Source organism: Schistocerca piceifrons, chromosome 8 (genome assembly GCF_021461385.2).
Source record: "Schistocerca piceifrons isolate TAMUIC-IGC-003096 chromosome 8, iqSchPice1.1, whole genome shotgun sequence".
NCBI lineage: Eukaryota > Metazoa > Arthropoda > Insecta > Orthoptera > Acrididae > Schistocerca > Schistocerca piceifrons.
The window spans coordinates 23,164,897-23,177,549 of NC_060145.1; the positions used below are offsets into that span (position 1 = coordinate 23,164,897).

At 41.9% G+C, this 12,653-nt stretch overlaps 1 protein-coding gene across 3 annotated transcripts in view; it reads left to right on the forward strand.

Annotated features, from left to right (window-relative positions):
* The window catches only part of LOC124712504 (acetyl-CoA carboxylase), a 433,982-nt gene that overhangs the window by 289,881 nt on the left and 131,448 nt on the right, over window positions 1–12,653 (forward strand). For all 3 annotated transcript variants that reach the window (XM_047242805.1, XM_047242803.1, XM_047242804.1), the window contains exons 3-4: window positions 398–515; window positions 3,857–3,986. In XM_047242805.1, the coding sequence (XP_047098761.1) occupies window positions 398–515; window positions 3,857–3,986 (248 nt within the window). The remainder of the gene's footprint in view (window positions 1–397; window positions 516–3,856; window positions 3,987–12,653) is intronic.

The window sequence follows — 12,653 nt, forward strand, 5'->3', positions numbered from 1 at the left end:
CTGTACTGATACCCATTTAAACGCGTGTTTTCGGTATTTAGTAATTTTTTGGAGAGGTATGTTTCACCTATAAAGCTAAGTATCATGCTCAACGTTGCTATGTAATTGTCCAGTTGCAGCGTAGCAAGAGAACTGCCAAATTTTCTTAGACATTCCATTTTATTAGTTTTTAAACAAATTTTATTGCCTATTTTATTTTTGTTTTATTTTTTGTCTATTTCTGTCTGTAGTGTGTAAATTTTTTATGGTTATCAAGTCAGAGTTGAAGATCAGCATTTTGAGATGCAGGGGGAACTGAGACGTGTAAACTTGTGTGACTTAGGTTCACAACATGTGGAATTCTATATTGTATTTAGCATTGTAGCATCATTTGCACAGTTTGTTTTTCTGTTTATAGGCCCAGTATGTCCCAGGGCACAGTGATGGTTCAGCCTCGGTTTCAAGAGAAGGACTTTACTGTTGCAACACCAGAAGAATTTGTTAGGAGGTTTGGTGGCACGAAAGTCATCAACAAAGTAAGTGTAATTCATTTATTTTGGAGTGAGCAGGAATAGCAGTTGCAGTTCGTTAACACAGTGCTGAAAATTAGTCATAAAAATCTGGCTGAGATTGTAGGTAACAAGACTATTCAGTGATCAAATAGACAGCTAACTGGATCACTGAAAGGACAGTACCGTAGGGAGAGATGGAAATTTAAATTTCAGCCATTCTTTCCCTAACCTTCTGTCTGAGTCAAGTTTTCAGTATAATCCTTGAATTATTCCTGTTTCTTCCACACCTTTGTTTGTGACTGATGAAGGAATCAATTAATCTGAAATCTAATGTTTGTGTTGTTCTTCGCTCGTAACTAGACTTGTTGCATTGTAACTAAAAGTTTTTCATGCAGTGGTTTCCCGTTTTGGTTTTATTATTTGTGAGGGAATGTCGTGTTGTGTTGTATTGCATGGAACTGGGGACCTAGAAATGATGGAGAGGCTTCGTCCCCGCCATAGCCCTCAGTGGCTCACAACCCCACAACAGCCCCTCCCCCTCCAGGGAATGTCTCACACCAGACGAGTGTTGTTTGCATGGTAGAGTAATTATGGTGTACGCATTCATGGAGAAAGTGTTTGCGCAGTAACCGCCGACATAGTGTAACTGAGGTGCAATAAGAGGAACCAGCCTGCATTTGCCGAGGCATATGGAAAACCGCCTTAAAAACCATCCACAGATTGGCCGGCACACCAGACTTTGACACTAATCTGCTGGACAGATTCGTGCCGGAAACTGGCAAGCCTTCCCGCCTAGAAAGCAGTGCGTTAGACCACACAGCTAACCGGGCGGACTGATGGAATGTTACACACATCAAAAAAAGTTTTGCATCGCCCCGATTCCCAAAACTCCTGAAGATAGACATTGACTGAGGATAGTGTATCACAGACACAGTCCCTTTGACTGTTCAGAGATGTTGCTAAACCTGCCCAAAGAAGTAAACAACCATGCATGAGCAGCTCCTATTAGATGGAGGGGATTCGACAGCCGATCAGTTCCAGTCACTCCATCAGGAAGGAAGTACACAGCTCATGTTGTGTGTATTCCAACCATGCCTAGAAGGTCAATATTGCAGTTCGATCGCATCTGCATTGTCATTTTGTGCCAGGAAGGGCTCTCAACAAGGGAAGTGTCCAGACGTCTCGGAGTGAACCAAAGCGATGTTGTTCGGACATGGAGGAGATACAGAGAGACAGGAACTGTCAATGACATGCCTCGTTCAGGCTGCCCAAGGGCTACTACTGCAATGGATGACCACTACCTACGTCTTATTGCTGGAAGGAATGCCACCATGTTGAATAATGCTTTTTGCACAGCCACAGAATGTCGTGTTATAACTCAAAACTGTGCGCAATAGGCTGGACGATGCGCAACTTCACTCCCGATGTCCATTGCGAGGTCTATCTTAGCAGCCACGACACCATGCAGCACGATACAAATGGGTCCATCAAATTTCCGAATGGACCGCTCAGTTTTGGCATCATGTTCTCTTCATCAATGAGTGTCGCATATGCCTCCAGCCAGACAATCGTCAGAGACGTGTTTGGAGGCAACACGGCCAGGCTTGAACACCTTGGACACACTGTCCAGCGAGTGCAGCAGGGTGGTGGTTCCCTGCTGTTTTGGGGTGGCATTATGTGGGGCCGATGTACGTCGGTGGTGATGGAAGGCGCCGTAAGGGCTGTGCGATACACGAATGCCATCCTCCAACCGATGGTGCAACCATATTGGCAGCATACTGGTCAGACATTCGTCTTCATGGATGACAGTTCGCACCCCCATCATGCACATCTTGTGAATGAATGACTTCCTTCAGGATAACGACATCACTCGACTAGAGTAGGCAGCTTGTTCTCCAGACAGGAACCCTATCAAACATGCCTGGCATAGATTGAAAAGGGCTGTTTATGGACGACGTGACCCACCAACCACTGAGGGATCTACACCAAATCGCCATTGAGGAGTGGGACAATCTGGACCAACAGTACCCTGATGGATTTGTGGATAGTATGCCACGATGAATACAGGCATGTGTCAATGCAAGAGGACATGCTGCTGAGTATTTGAGGTACCGCTGTTTACAGCAATGTGGACCACCACCTTTGAAGGTCTCACTGTATGGTGGTACAACATGCAGTGCGTGGTTTTCATGAGCAATAAAAAGGGCGGAAATGATGTTTATGTTGATCTCTATTCCCACTTTCTGTACAGGTTCTGGAACGCTCGGACCAGAGGTGATGTAAAACTTTTTTTGATGTGTGTATATGTGCCCAATAGTGAAAAAGGAAAAACGAGGCCCCAGTTTAAATTGATTTTGCGCACAGAGAAATCATACATATACTTATGAAAATTACAATCCTCATAAAAATGGGCCAAATAAACCTCACTTGGATGATAAGCAGAAAAATGTACCAGCAATAAGCAATTACGGTTGCAAATAGATGATAAACACTGAGACTTAGCAGCACCCTCTCTTATCAAGATCAGTCAATATTCTGTCAGATGATTTGAGACTGGTTTCATTGTACCTTTTAGACACCTAATGCCACAATAACAGAATGACAGTAACTTTGAACTGGGCTATGATGCAAATACGGGTAGAAGTGGACTGTACACAGCTATCTGATAGTCTTGTGTGTATCACATTTCTGTGGTGATTGCAATCTAGCAGTGCGCATTGTTAGTGGAATAGCAGGCATACTTAGACTGTGATGGTTTGGGGTGCCAGAATGGCTGGCCACTGCTTGTCATTAGGAGGCAAATATTGAATACTGCCAATAGTTACATACAAAAGTACATGGCACTATCCTAGCTTATGAAACTATCAGTTTGTGTCTTGGAGAGGATTAAAAAGGAAGAGAATGTCATTCAGATCCAGGATGAGAGGGACCCAATGTTTTGACGAGGGAAGATCCATTATGTTGTAGTTTTCTCAAGTGAATTTTCCTTTGGATAAAACTGCGGTTTATTGTTAACACATAGGCCTAATGAGTATCTTCATGTTTTCATGTTGCATTTCTTGAGCCATTCCTGGAACTTCATGGGTCAATATGTGATGACTTTCTTGTTTTAACTCTCTCTCTCTCTCTCTCTCTCACACACACACACACACACACACACACACACACACACACACACACACACACACACACACACACACTTTTTTGTTTTTTACATTTAGTTGATATTGCTGGTGTTACATTTGGCTCATTTTTAATGGTTCTGTAGCACTTGTTTTATATAAAAACATCATATTTTTTATATAATTTTCTGTTGTAAAATGTTGTAGTTCTATCATATATTTAAAAGTTAACAAATTTTGCAGGTGCTGATAGCAAACAATGGAATCGCAGCTGTGAAATGCATGAGATCTATACGACGTTGGTCTTACGAGATGTTTAAAAATGAACGTGCTGTCCGCTTTGTAGTGATGGTGACACCGGAGGACCTTAAAGGTACCATGTACATCTAAACTAGATAAATATGGTAATGAAAATTCCTTGTTGGAATATAAACAGTTTATGGAGTAAGAGTGATAACTCACCCACATGGTTGAGATGCTGATTCTTCGATAGACACATAAAGAAGACTGAGAACGTTATTACTTTTCGGATGAATCCTCATTCACACATGCACATGCACATGTACAGTTCCAATGCCCCAGCTAACTATATTGTGTTGGCACAGCAAGTGATTGAATTAGAGGCTAGCAGAGATTGATGCCAGAAGGGTAACAGGATTGAAGGATAGTTCCTGCCTATGTAATTCAGAGAACCTGGCATTGGGGAGCGGGGAGAGATAAAAATGACAGAGATTGTGAAGCATCCATTGTAACTGAGCATTTTGTGCCTGACAACATGTACACCACTGGGTGGTAAACTCTGCTCTTGGGCTCTTCATCTCACTTCGATAATGGCCTTTCATTTGGGTGGACAGCTGGTTGTAATGCGCACACAAATTGTGTGGAGAAATACAGCAGATCTGCTAAATGATTGACTGTTTTCACAGGTGGCTCTGCACTGATAGAATAGCATAAACCAGTGATGGTAAAAGGTTGTGTAGTGCTGGTTCCTACACCTGAGTCAACAGTGTTTGACCCATGTGGCATGAGATTTGGTGTAAGTGTCGTGTAATGATCTACATGGTTACAACTTTGCTTCTACCATTTTTTCCCCAACATTTGAGGCATTAATGAAACAAGTTGGTTACACATGTATCATTCAAAGTATTTTCCATCGCTGGCCTCTTCCTTCTCCTACCTTTCGGGCAGTGTATGAATCCCGGGTAAAAAAAATTGTTTTATCTTTTGAAACGACCCACGAATCAATCCAATTTGTGACTTCTTCATGGGATCAGAAGTGTTGGTCCACCGGGCCGTGCGCCATTGATCTAAACAGGTGATAGTCAGAGGGATCAATGTCTGGAGAATACGGCCTGTGGGGGCAGGACTTTCCATTTTAATGTTTCCAAGTACGTTTTGACCTCTTTTGCAATGTGGAGTCGAGCGTTGTCGTACTGCAAAATCACTTTATCGTGCCTCTCACTGTATTGTGGCTGTTTGTCTTTTAATGCTCTGCTCAAATGGATTAATTGCATTCAATAATGAGCACCTGTGGTTGTTTCACTTGGTTTTAACACCTCATAGTACACGACGCCGAGCTGATCTCACCAAATACAGAGTGTGATCTTGGAACTGTGAATATTCGGTTTGGCCGTCGACGTGGAAGCATGGCTGGGATATCCCCATGATTTTTGCGTTTAGGGTTATCATGATGAACCCATTTTTCATCCCCGGTCACACTGCGATGCAGAAATTCCTTCCGTTTTTGCCTCTGAAGCAACTGTTCACAAACACACGCATGCCGTTCAATGTCTCTTGGTTTCAGCTCACACGGGACCCAAGTTCCTTTTTTCTTAATCATGCCTATGGCCGTGAGACATTTTGAAATGGTTTTCTGTGTCACTCCCACCAATTGTACCAATTCTTCTTGAGTTTGATGCGAGTCTTTGCTCAGCAATGTCTCCAATTCTGCATCTTCAAAAACATTCTTTCTTCCATCACTACGCTGGTCTACGACATTAAAATCACCATTCTTGAGGCATTGAAACCACTCATGACACATTCTTTAACAGTGTCCTTACCATACATATTTGAGAGCATTCAATGAGACTCAGCTGCTGTTTTCTTCATATTGAAATAAACCAGTAACACCTCCCACAAATGACAAGAATTAGGCTCGTAAACTGACATTTTGAATCAAGAACAATTTTATGATGCAGACACAAATCAACTAATGTTTTAATGAGGTTTTGTTGACCGAGGTCCAAGCTAACTGCCTGACATCTGTTATCTTTTTCTTTCGCCCGCTACTTACCATTGTCGCCATGTATCGGCAAACAGCAGAAGCAGAGTTGCACACCTTGTGCTAGGATATAACTTGTATTGGTGGATGGTGCAGTATCATTTGGAGGTGGTGGAAGGGATTGTAGTTATGATTTTCCTCACTCCCTTCACCTGACTCTCCCCTAACCCCAGTCAAACTGCAGTGCCAATACAATGTATTCATCCAAGATGACATAACCAAGTAGGTGCATGTGGGTGTGTGAAGAAGCATTGGTCCAAAATCTACCATTGTTCTCAGTCTTGATTATATTCCTATTGATGACTCAGCTCCTCAACTATTTGTTGAATTGTAAAATTCTTCTTAAATGATTTAAGTTAGATAATTCTCTGCTTACAAGGGAACCTCCCCATCGCACCCCCCTCAGATTTAATTATAAGTTGGCACAGTGGATAGGCCTTGAAAAACTGAAAACAGATCAATTGAGAAAACAGGAAGAAGTTGTGTGGAACTGTGAAAAAATAAGCAAACTGAGTAGCCCATGCGCAAGATAGGCAACATCAAGGACAGTGGGACCACAGGAGCGCCGTAGTCTCGTGGTAATGTGAGCAGCTGCGGAACGAAAGGTCCTTGGTTCAAATCTTCCGTCAAGTGAAAAGTTTAATTTTTTTATTTTCAGTTTATGTGACAAACTCTTATGTTTTCATCACTTTCTTGGGAGTGATTATCACATCCACAAGAAAACCTAAATCGGGCAAGGTAGAAGAATCTTTTTATCCATTCGCCAAGTGTACAAGTTAGGTGGGTCGACAACATATTCCTGTCATGTGACGCACATGCCGTCACCAGTGTCGTATAGAATACATCAGATGTGTTTTCCTGTCGAGGAATCCGTTGACCTATGACCGTGCGATCAAATGTTTTCGGTTCCCATTGGAGAGGCACGTCCTTTCGCCTACTAATCGCACGGTTTTGCGGTGCGGTCGCAAAACACAGACACTAAACTTATTACAGTGAACAGAGATGTCAATGAACGAACGGACAGATAATAACCATGCAAAAATAAAGAAAGTAAAATTTTCACTCGAGGGAAGACTAGAACCAAGGACCTCTCGTTTAGCAGCCACTCACGCAACCACGGGACCACAGCACTCCTGAGCTCACATTGTCCATGATGTTGCCTATGTGGCCCATGGACTTCTCAGTTTGTAAATTTTGCTTATTTTTTCACAGTACCACACAACTTCTTCCTGTTTTCTCAATTGATGTGTGTACAGTTTTTCAAGGCGTATCCACTGTGCCAACTTATAACTAAATCTGAGGGGGGTGCAATGGGGAGGTTCCCTTGTTAGTAAACTGTTGAGTTGTTTGATCAACCAGGTTCATTGATTGAATGATGATGGCATATTTTGATGTTAAGGGTGTCAGGAATGTTCGCTAATTGGATGGAAAAGTCACACGTAGGAAGTATATTCTGTGCTGACTCTTCCATATTGCAATATTGAGTGTGAAGGAAACAGATTGGCTTTAGAAAAGTGAATATAGTACAATGGACCATGTGAAAGTTTTTAACAGAATTGTAAAACAGAGCAATTTGCCAATTGTTCTGGATTCATAAATTTTGAGAAAGCTTTTTACTCAGTTTCAGCAAAATCTGTTGGAATGACTGTCACAAAATTGTCCATACAAACCTATATTTGTATACAGAAAGATATAAAATATACGGGGTGAGTCACCTAACGTTACCGCTGGATATATTTCGTAAACCACATCAAATACTGACGAACCGATTCCACAGACCAAACGTGAGGAGAGGGGCTAGTGTAATTGTTTAATACAAACCATACAAAAATGCACGGAAGTATGTTTTTTAACACGAACCTACGTTTTTTTAAATGGAACCACGTTAGTTTTGTTAGCACATCTGAACATATAAACAAATACGTAATCAGTGCCGTTTGTTGCATTGTAAAATGTTAATTTCATCCGGAGATATTGAAACCTCTGACGTTCAGTTGCGTGTTGTAACAAACACGGGCCACGGTCGGCGAGCAGCATCTGCAGGGACATGTTTACGATGACGACCGTGTTTACGAGTGTGGCTGTAGTGCACTGTTGTCATTTGGTCTAGCTGTCGCAGTGTCCGCATGTAGCGCTTGCTGCTATTGTTATTCTGCATTCGTCTCCGCATGCAGACCAACTGTAGTACACCGCGTTACCAGACGTCTGTGATAGTGTAGTGTTGTAGGAACTGTGACCATGGTGTATTCGAACTCTGAAAAGGCGGAGATGATACTCATCTATGGCGAGTGTCGACGAAATGCAGCTGAAGCCTGCAGGGTGTATGCAGAATGGTACCCGGACAGAGAGCATCGAACGTGCCGCACATTGTAAAACATCTACTGCCAACTGTATGCAACAGGTATGGTCGTAGCACGCAAACGGGTCCGTAACAGGCCCGTCACAGGAGAAGCGGGTGCAGTTGGTGTGTTAGCTGCTGTTGCCATGAACCCACACATGAGTACACGGGACATTGCGAGAGCCGGTGGACTGAGTCAAAGTAGTGTCATGCGCATACTGCATCGTCATCGCTTTCACCCGTTTCATGTGTCGCTACATCAGCAATTACACGGTGATGACTTTAATCATCGAGTGCAATTCTGTCAATGGGCATTAACAGAGAATGCGTTGCAGTTCTACCTGTTTACCGATGAAGCGGTTTTCACAAACCACGGGGCAGTGAATCTACGGAACATGCATTACTGGTCTGTGGACAATCCTCGCTGGCTCAGACAGGTAGAACGACAGCGACCGTGGACTGTAAATGTATGGTGCAGAATCATTGGCGACCACCTCATTGGTCCTTACTTCATTGCAGGGGCCCAAACAGCTGCAACATACATCGCGTTTCTACAGAATGATCTGCCAACGTTGCTCGAAAATGTCCCACTGGAAATGCATCGACGTATGTGGTATTAGCATGATGGTGCACCTGCACATTCCGCAATTAACACTAGGCTGACCCTTGACAGGATGTTCGACGGGCATTTCATAGGACGTGGAGGACGCATAAATTGGCCAGCCCATTCTCCTGATCTTACACCTCTGGACTTCTTTCTGTGGGGTACGTTAAAGGAGAATGTGTACCGCGATGTGCCTACACCCCAGAGGATATGAAACAACGTATTGTGGCAGCCTGCGGTGACATTACACCAGATGTACTGCGGCATGTACGACATTCATTACGCCAGAGACTGCAGTTGTGTGCAGCAAATGATGGCCACCACATTGAACATCTATTGGCCTGACATGTCGGGACACACTCTATTCCACTCTGTAATTGAAAACGGAAACCACATGTGTACGTGTACATCACCCCTCATGGTAATGTACATGTGCGTCAGTGAAAAAGTCAATAAAAAGGTGTTAGCATGTGGACGTAATGTGCTGTTCCAGTCTCTTCTGTACCTAAGGTCCATCACGGTTCCCTTTGGATCCCTACGTCATTCGGTGCTCTCCGATACACACGATCGAACAGCGGAGGAGTGGTACTCAAGCATCAACTTTAGGTTACAATATCTCCGGATGTAATTAACATTTTACAATGCAACAAACGGCACTGATTACGTATTTGTTTATATGTTCAGATGTGCTAACAAAACTAACGGGGTTCCATTTAAAAAAACGTAGGTTTGCGTTAAAAAACATACTCCCGTGCATTTTTTTATGGTTTGTATTAACCAATTACACTAGCCCCTCTCCTCACATTCGGTCTGTGGAATCGATTCGTCAGTATTTGATGTGGCTTACGAAATATATCCAGCGGTAATGTTAGGTGACTCACCCTGAATAAGTCAGTGCCATGGATTCCATCAGAATTTATCAAAATACTGGGAAATTCAGAATTGACAGAAGAGTCCACATTACCAAAACTACTTGTGATAACCCTAGATGGTGTTTCCATATTATTAAACTGCAAAAAAGGAGAAATGTGAGTTCATGGAACAAATCCGAACGACCTTCATTTTGATGTACTGTTGACATCAAATCCAGATAAATTTTAACAGTGGATGGATCTTTATAGAAAAGATTTGGAAAAAAGGGTAAAACGCAATAATAATAAAACCAAAAATAATGTATTGATAATTTGAAAAGAAAATAGTAAAAATTAATAATACAGTTGTAGAACAATTTGAAATGTTTTTAGAATTCAAAGTAGTTTAATATGACGACTGACAGGACAAGAAAATAAATAAACATAAAGAGTAAAAATGATTTGGAGAGTTTCTGGTAACCAAACATAATTTTCAAAATGGAAGTTTGAATGTGCCCAAAAAGAAAAGTTTGTAACTGGTATGACTTACAGCAGTGAGTCAAGGACTGCTGATGCAAAATCTGATGGTTGCGCAACAAACAATCTGGAGATACACATTGGGAATCACTAAAGAGACAAAAAAAAAAGAAGAAAAAACCAGATTGATCAAGGAACATAATGGAGTGGAAGACATAATTACAGCTGTAATGAAAATGAAATGGAGGGGAGGGAGGGAGATGGTAACCAAGAATATGGGTAATAAAAGGACCAAGGAAGTCCTTTTCTGGGTTGTAAGTGTAAGAGGTAATAGAAAATGAAGGAGACGATGAAATGTAAGATGGATAGATAGCAACAGAAAATGTGCAGGAGTAACAGGGATAAATGTCATTGAAGACTATACTACATATCAAACTCTAGAGCAGGGCTGGCCACAGCATGCCACACTTCACACATGCAGCATGTGCGGGCCGCAGGCATGCCAAAGCCCAGCCTGTCACTTGGGTTAGCTCAGTCTTTCTCGCAAGTACCTGGAACAGGGTGACATTTCACTTAGCATTGCAGTGTGACATTCTTCTGTTGGCACAACTCTGTGAGTTTGGCAGAATTGTGGTGTCAGCAGTGTTTGCCTTATGCTCTTTCTCCATGATATGAAGGATGTTCACGGGTGCAGTGGATATTTGCACAAAAAGAGGCAGTTTAGCAGTCTGTTGCCACAATTCTTTAAAATTAATGGGAATGACAGAAGACAGGGCTGAGAATTCTCAATTCAAATAAGTGATGGGTACTACTTATTTGCTATGAAACGAAATTACAGTACAGTGCAGAGAGAATTTAAACTTTCAGATGTCAATGAAAGAGCAAAAAATTACAATTAAATTCATTGTTCTGTTCATCAATAAGTACTAAATTTGCAGGCATGGAGCACTTCAAAAGATTTTGTGGTGCTACTAGTAAAATTCCTGAAGTCGCATCCATTGTTCCAATGGTTTTCAGTGGAAATGAACAAAGAGTGTGGAGACTTCATATAGTACTGGAAAGTACATTGGTTAGGTCAAGGACATGCCGGAATGATTTTTTAATTTAAAGCTCACCGTTGTTGAGTTTATGAAGAAAGGAATGGATGAATGAAAAATTCGAACATCTGGAATGGATTGCAGACTTTGCCTTTGTAAGTGGTCTTGTTTGCACAATGCCCACAGTAAAACATTGCAAGGTAACTTCTATCTGATTCGATGGGGGTGCATTTAAAAAGAAAATCACAATGTTGAACAGACACATTTTGACAAAGACAGTTCAGTTCCCAGAGCTCACTGGTGTTAAAGAAAGTGCGAGATTTGAAGAATTCATTGTGGTCTTGCAAGGTTTTGAGGACACTGTCAGTCTTACATCTCTTTTCGAGCTGTTTTCAAGACCGTTTGCTGTTTCAGTTGAAAGTGTCCTGTGCATGTGCAGATGTGACTGATCGATCTGCAAAGTAATTTCAGTCTCAGTGATAAATCTTTTCACGTTAAAACTGTCCAGGACATCTACAACAATTTCCTCAGATGAATTTTCCAAGTCTCCATAATGAGATTGCAGAAGTTCTATATTTCAGTTGACCTCTTTGTGTGATGGACCTTTTTTTTAAATTATGAAACTAAACAAGTCATGTTTACTTGGCAACTTGAATGTGAACCTGTGTTAAACTTTGTGTGTATGTGCATGTGCTGAGAGTTTGTACCAGATAAAAACTATATTTTGTCTTCTGCAAGCCAATTAATTAATAGTGAAAACTTATTTTGTTTGTGATCTGTGCTGTTGAGAAGTGTGAAATACAAAACAAAGTCGCATGCAATGTGACTCTACGACCATTTAAATGCAGCACATTCGCTGTTTTCTCCATCTTCTCGCTTCTTGCATTCAGACAGCGTGGCGTGGTGGTGGGGGAAACGTAAAGTGAGGCGGAGCACTTTGCACTTGGGCCTGGGCATGGCCCATGAGCTGAAATCTTGGCCACCCATCCTCTGGAGAATTACCAACATGCAGTCTTATGTTACCCTGTTGAAAGAAAACATTGTGAAGATGTCAGAGATTGAGCACAGCCACTGCCCCTAAAAGGTAATGTCTGCTGTCCAGTTTTCAGACTATGCGAACCAGATGTGACTGTGTTTTGTGCCAAATGGTGCTCCATAAGATCAGACTAGGATAGGAGCTGGTCCCAAATGATGATGACAATTAAAATGTGACAACATATGGATACATACATCCTGTTACTGTATGCAGAACTGAAACTTGTCCAAAAAGTTGACGTGATGCCACTCCTGTGTCCAGTATTGTTGGACACACCATTGTCGGGACACCTGTCACTGCCGTTATGTCAAGGGAATGGCCTCTTGAGCGTGAGACTGTTTTTTAGTTTAAAAAAAAAATGGACAACCAGCTAGTATGTATGACTGTTGTGTATACAAATAATGTATGGAACATAG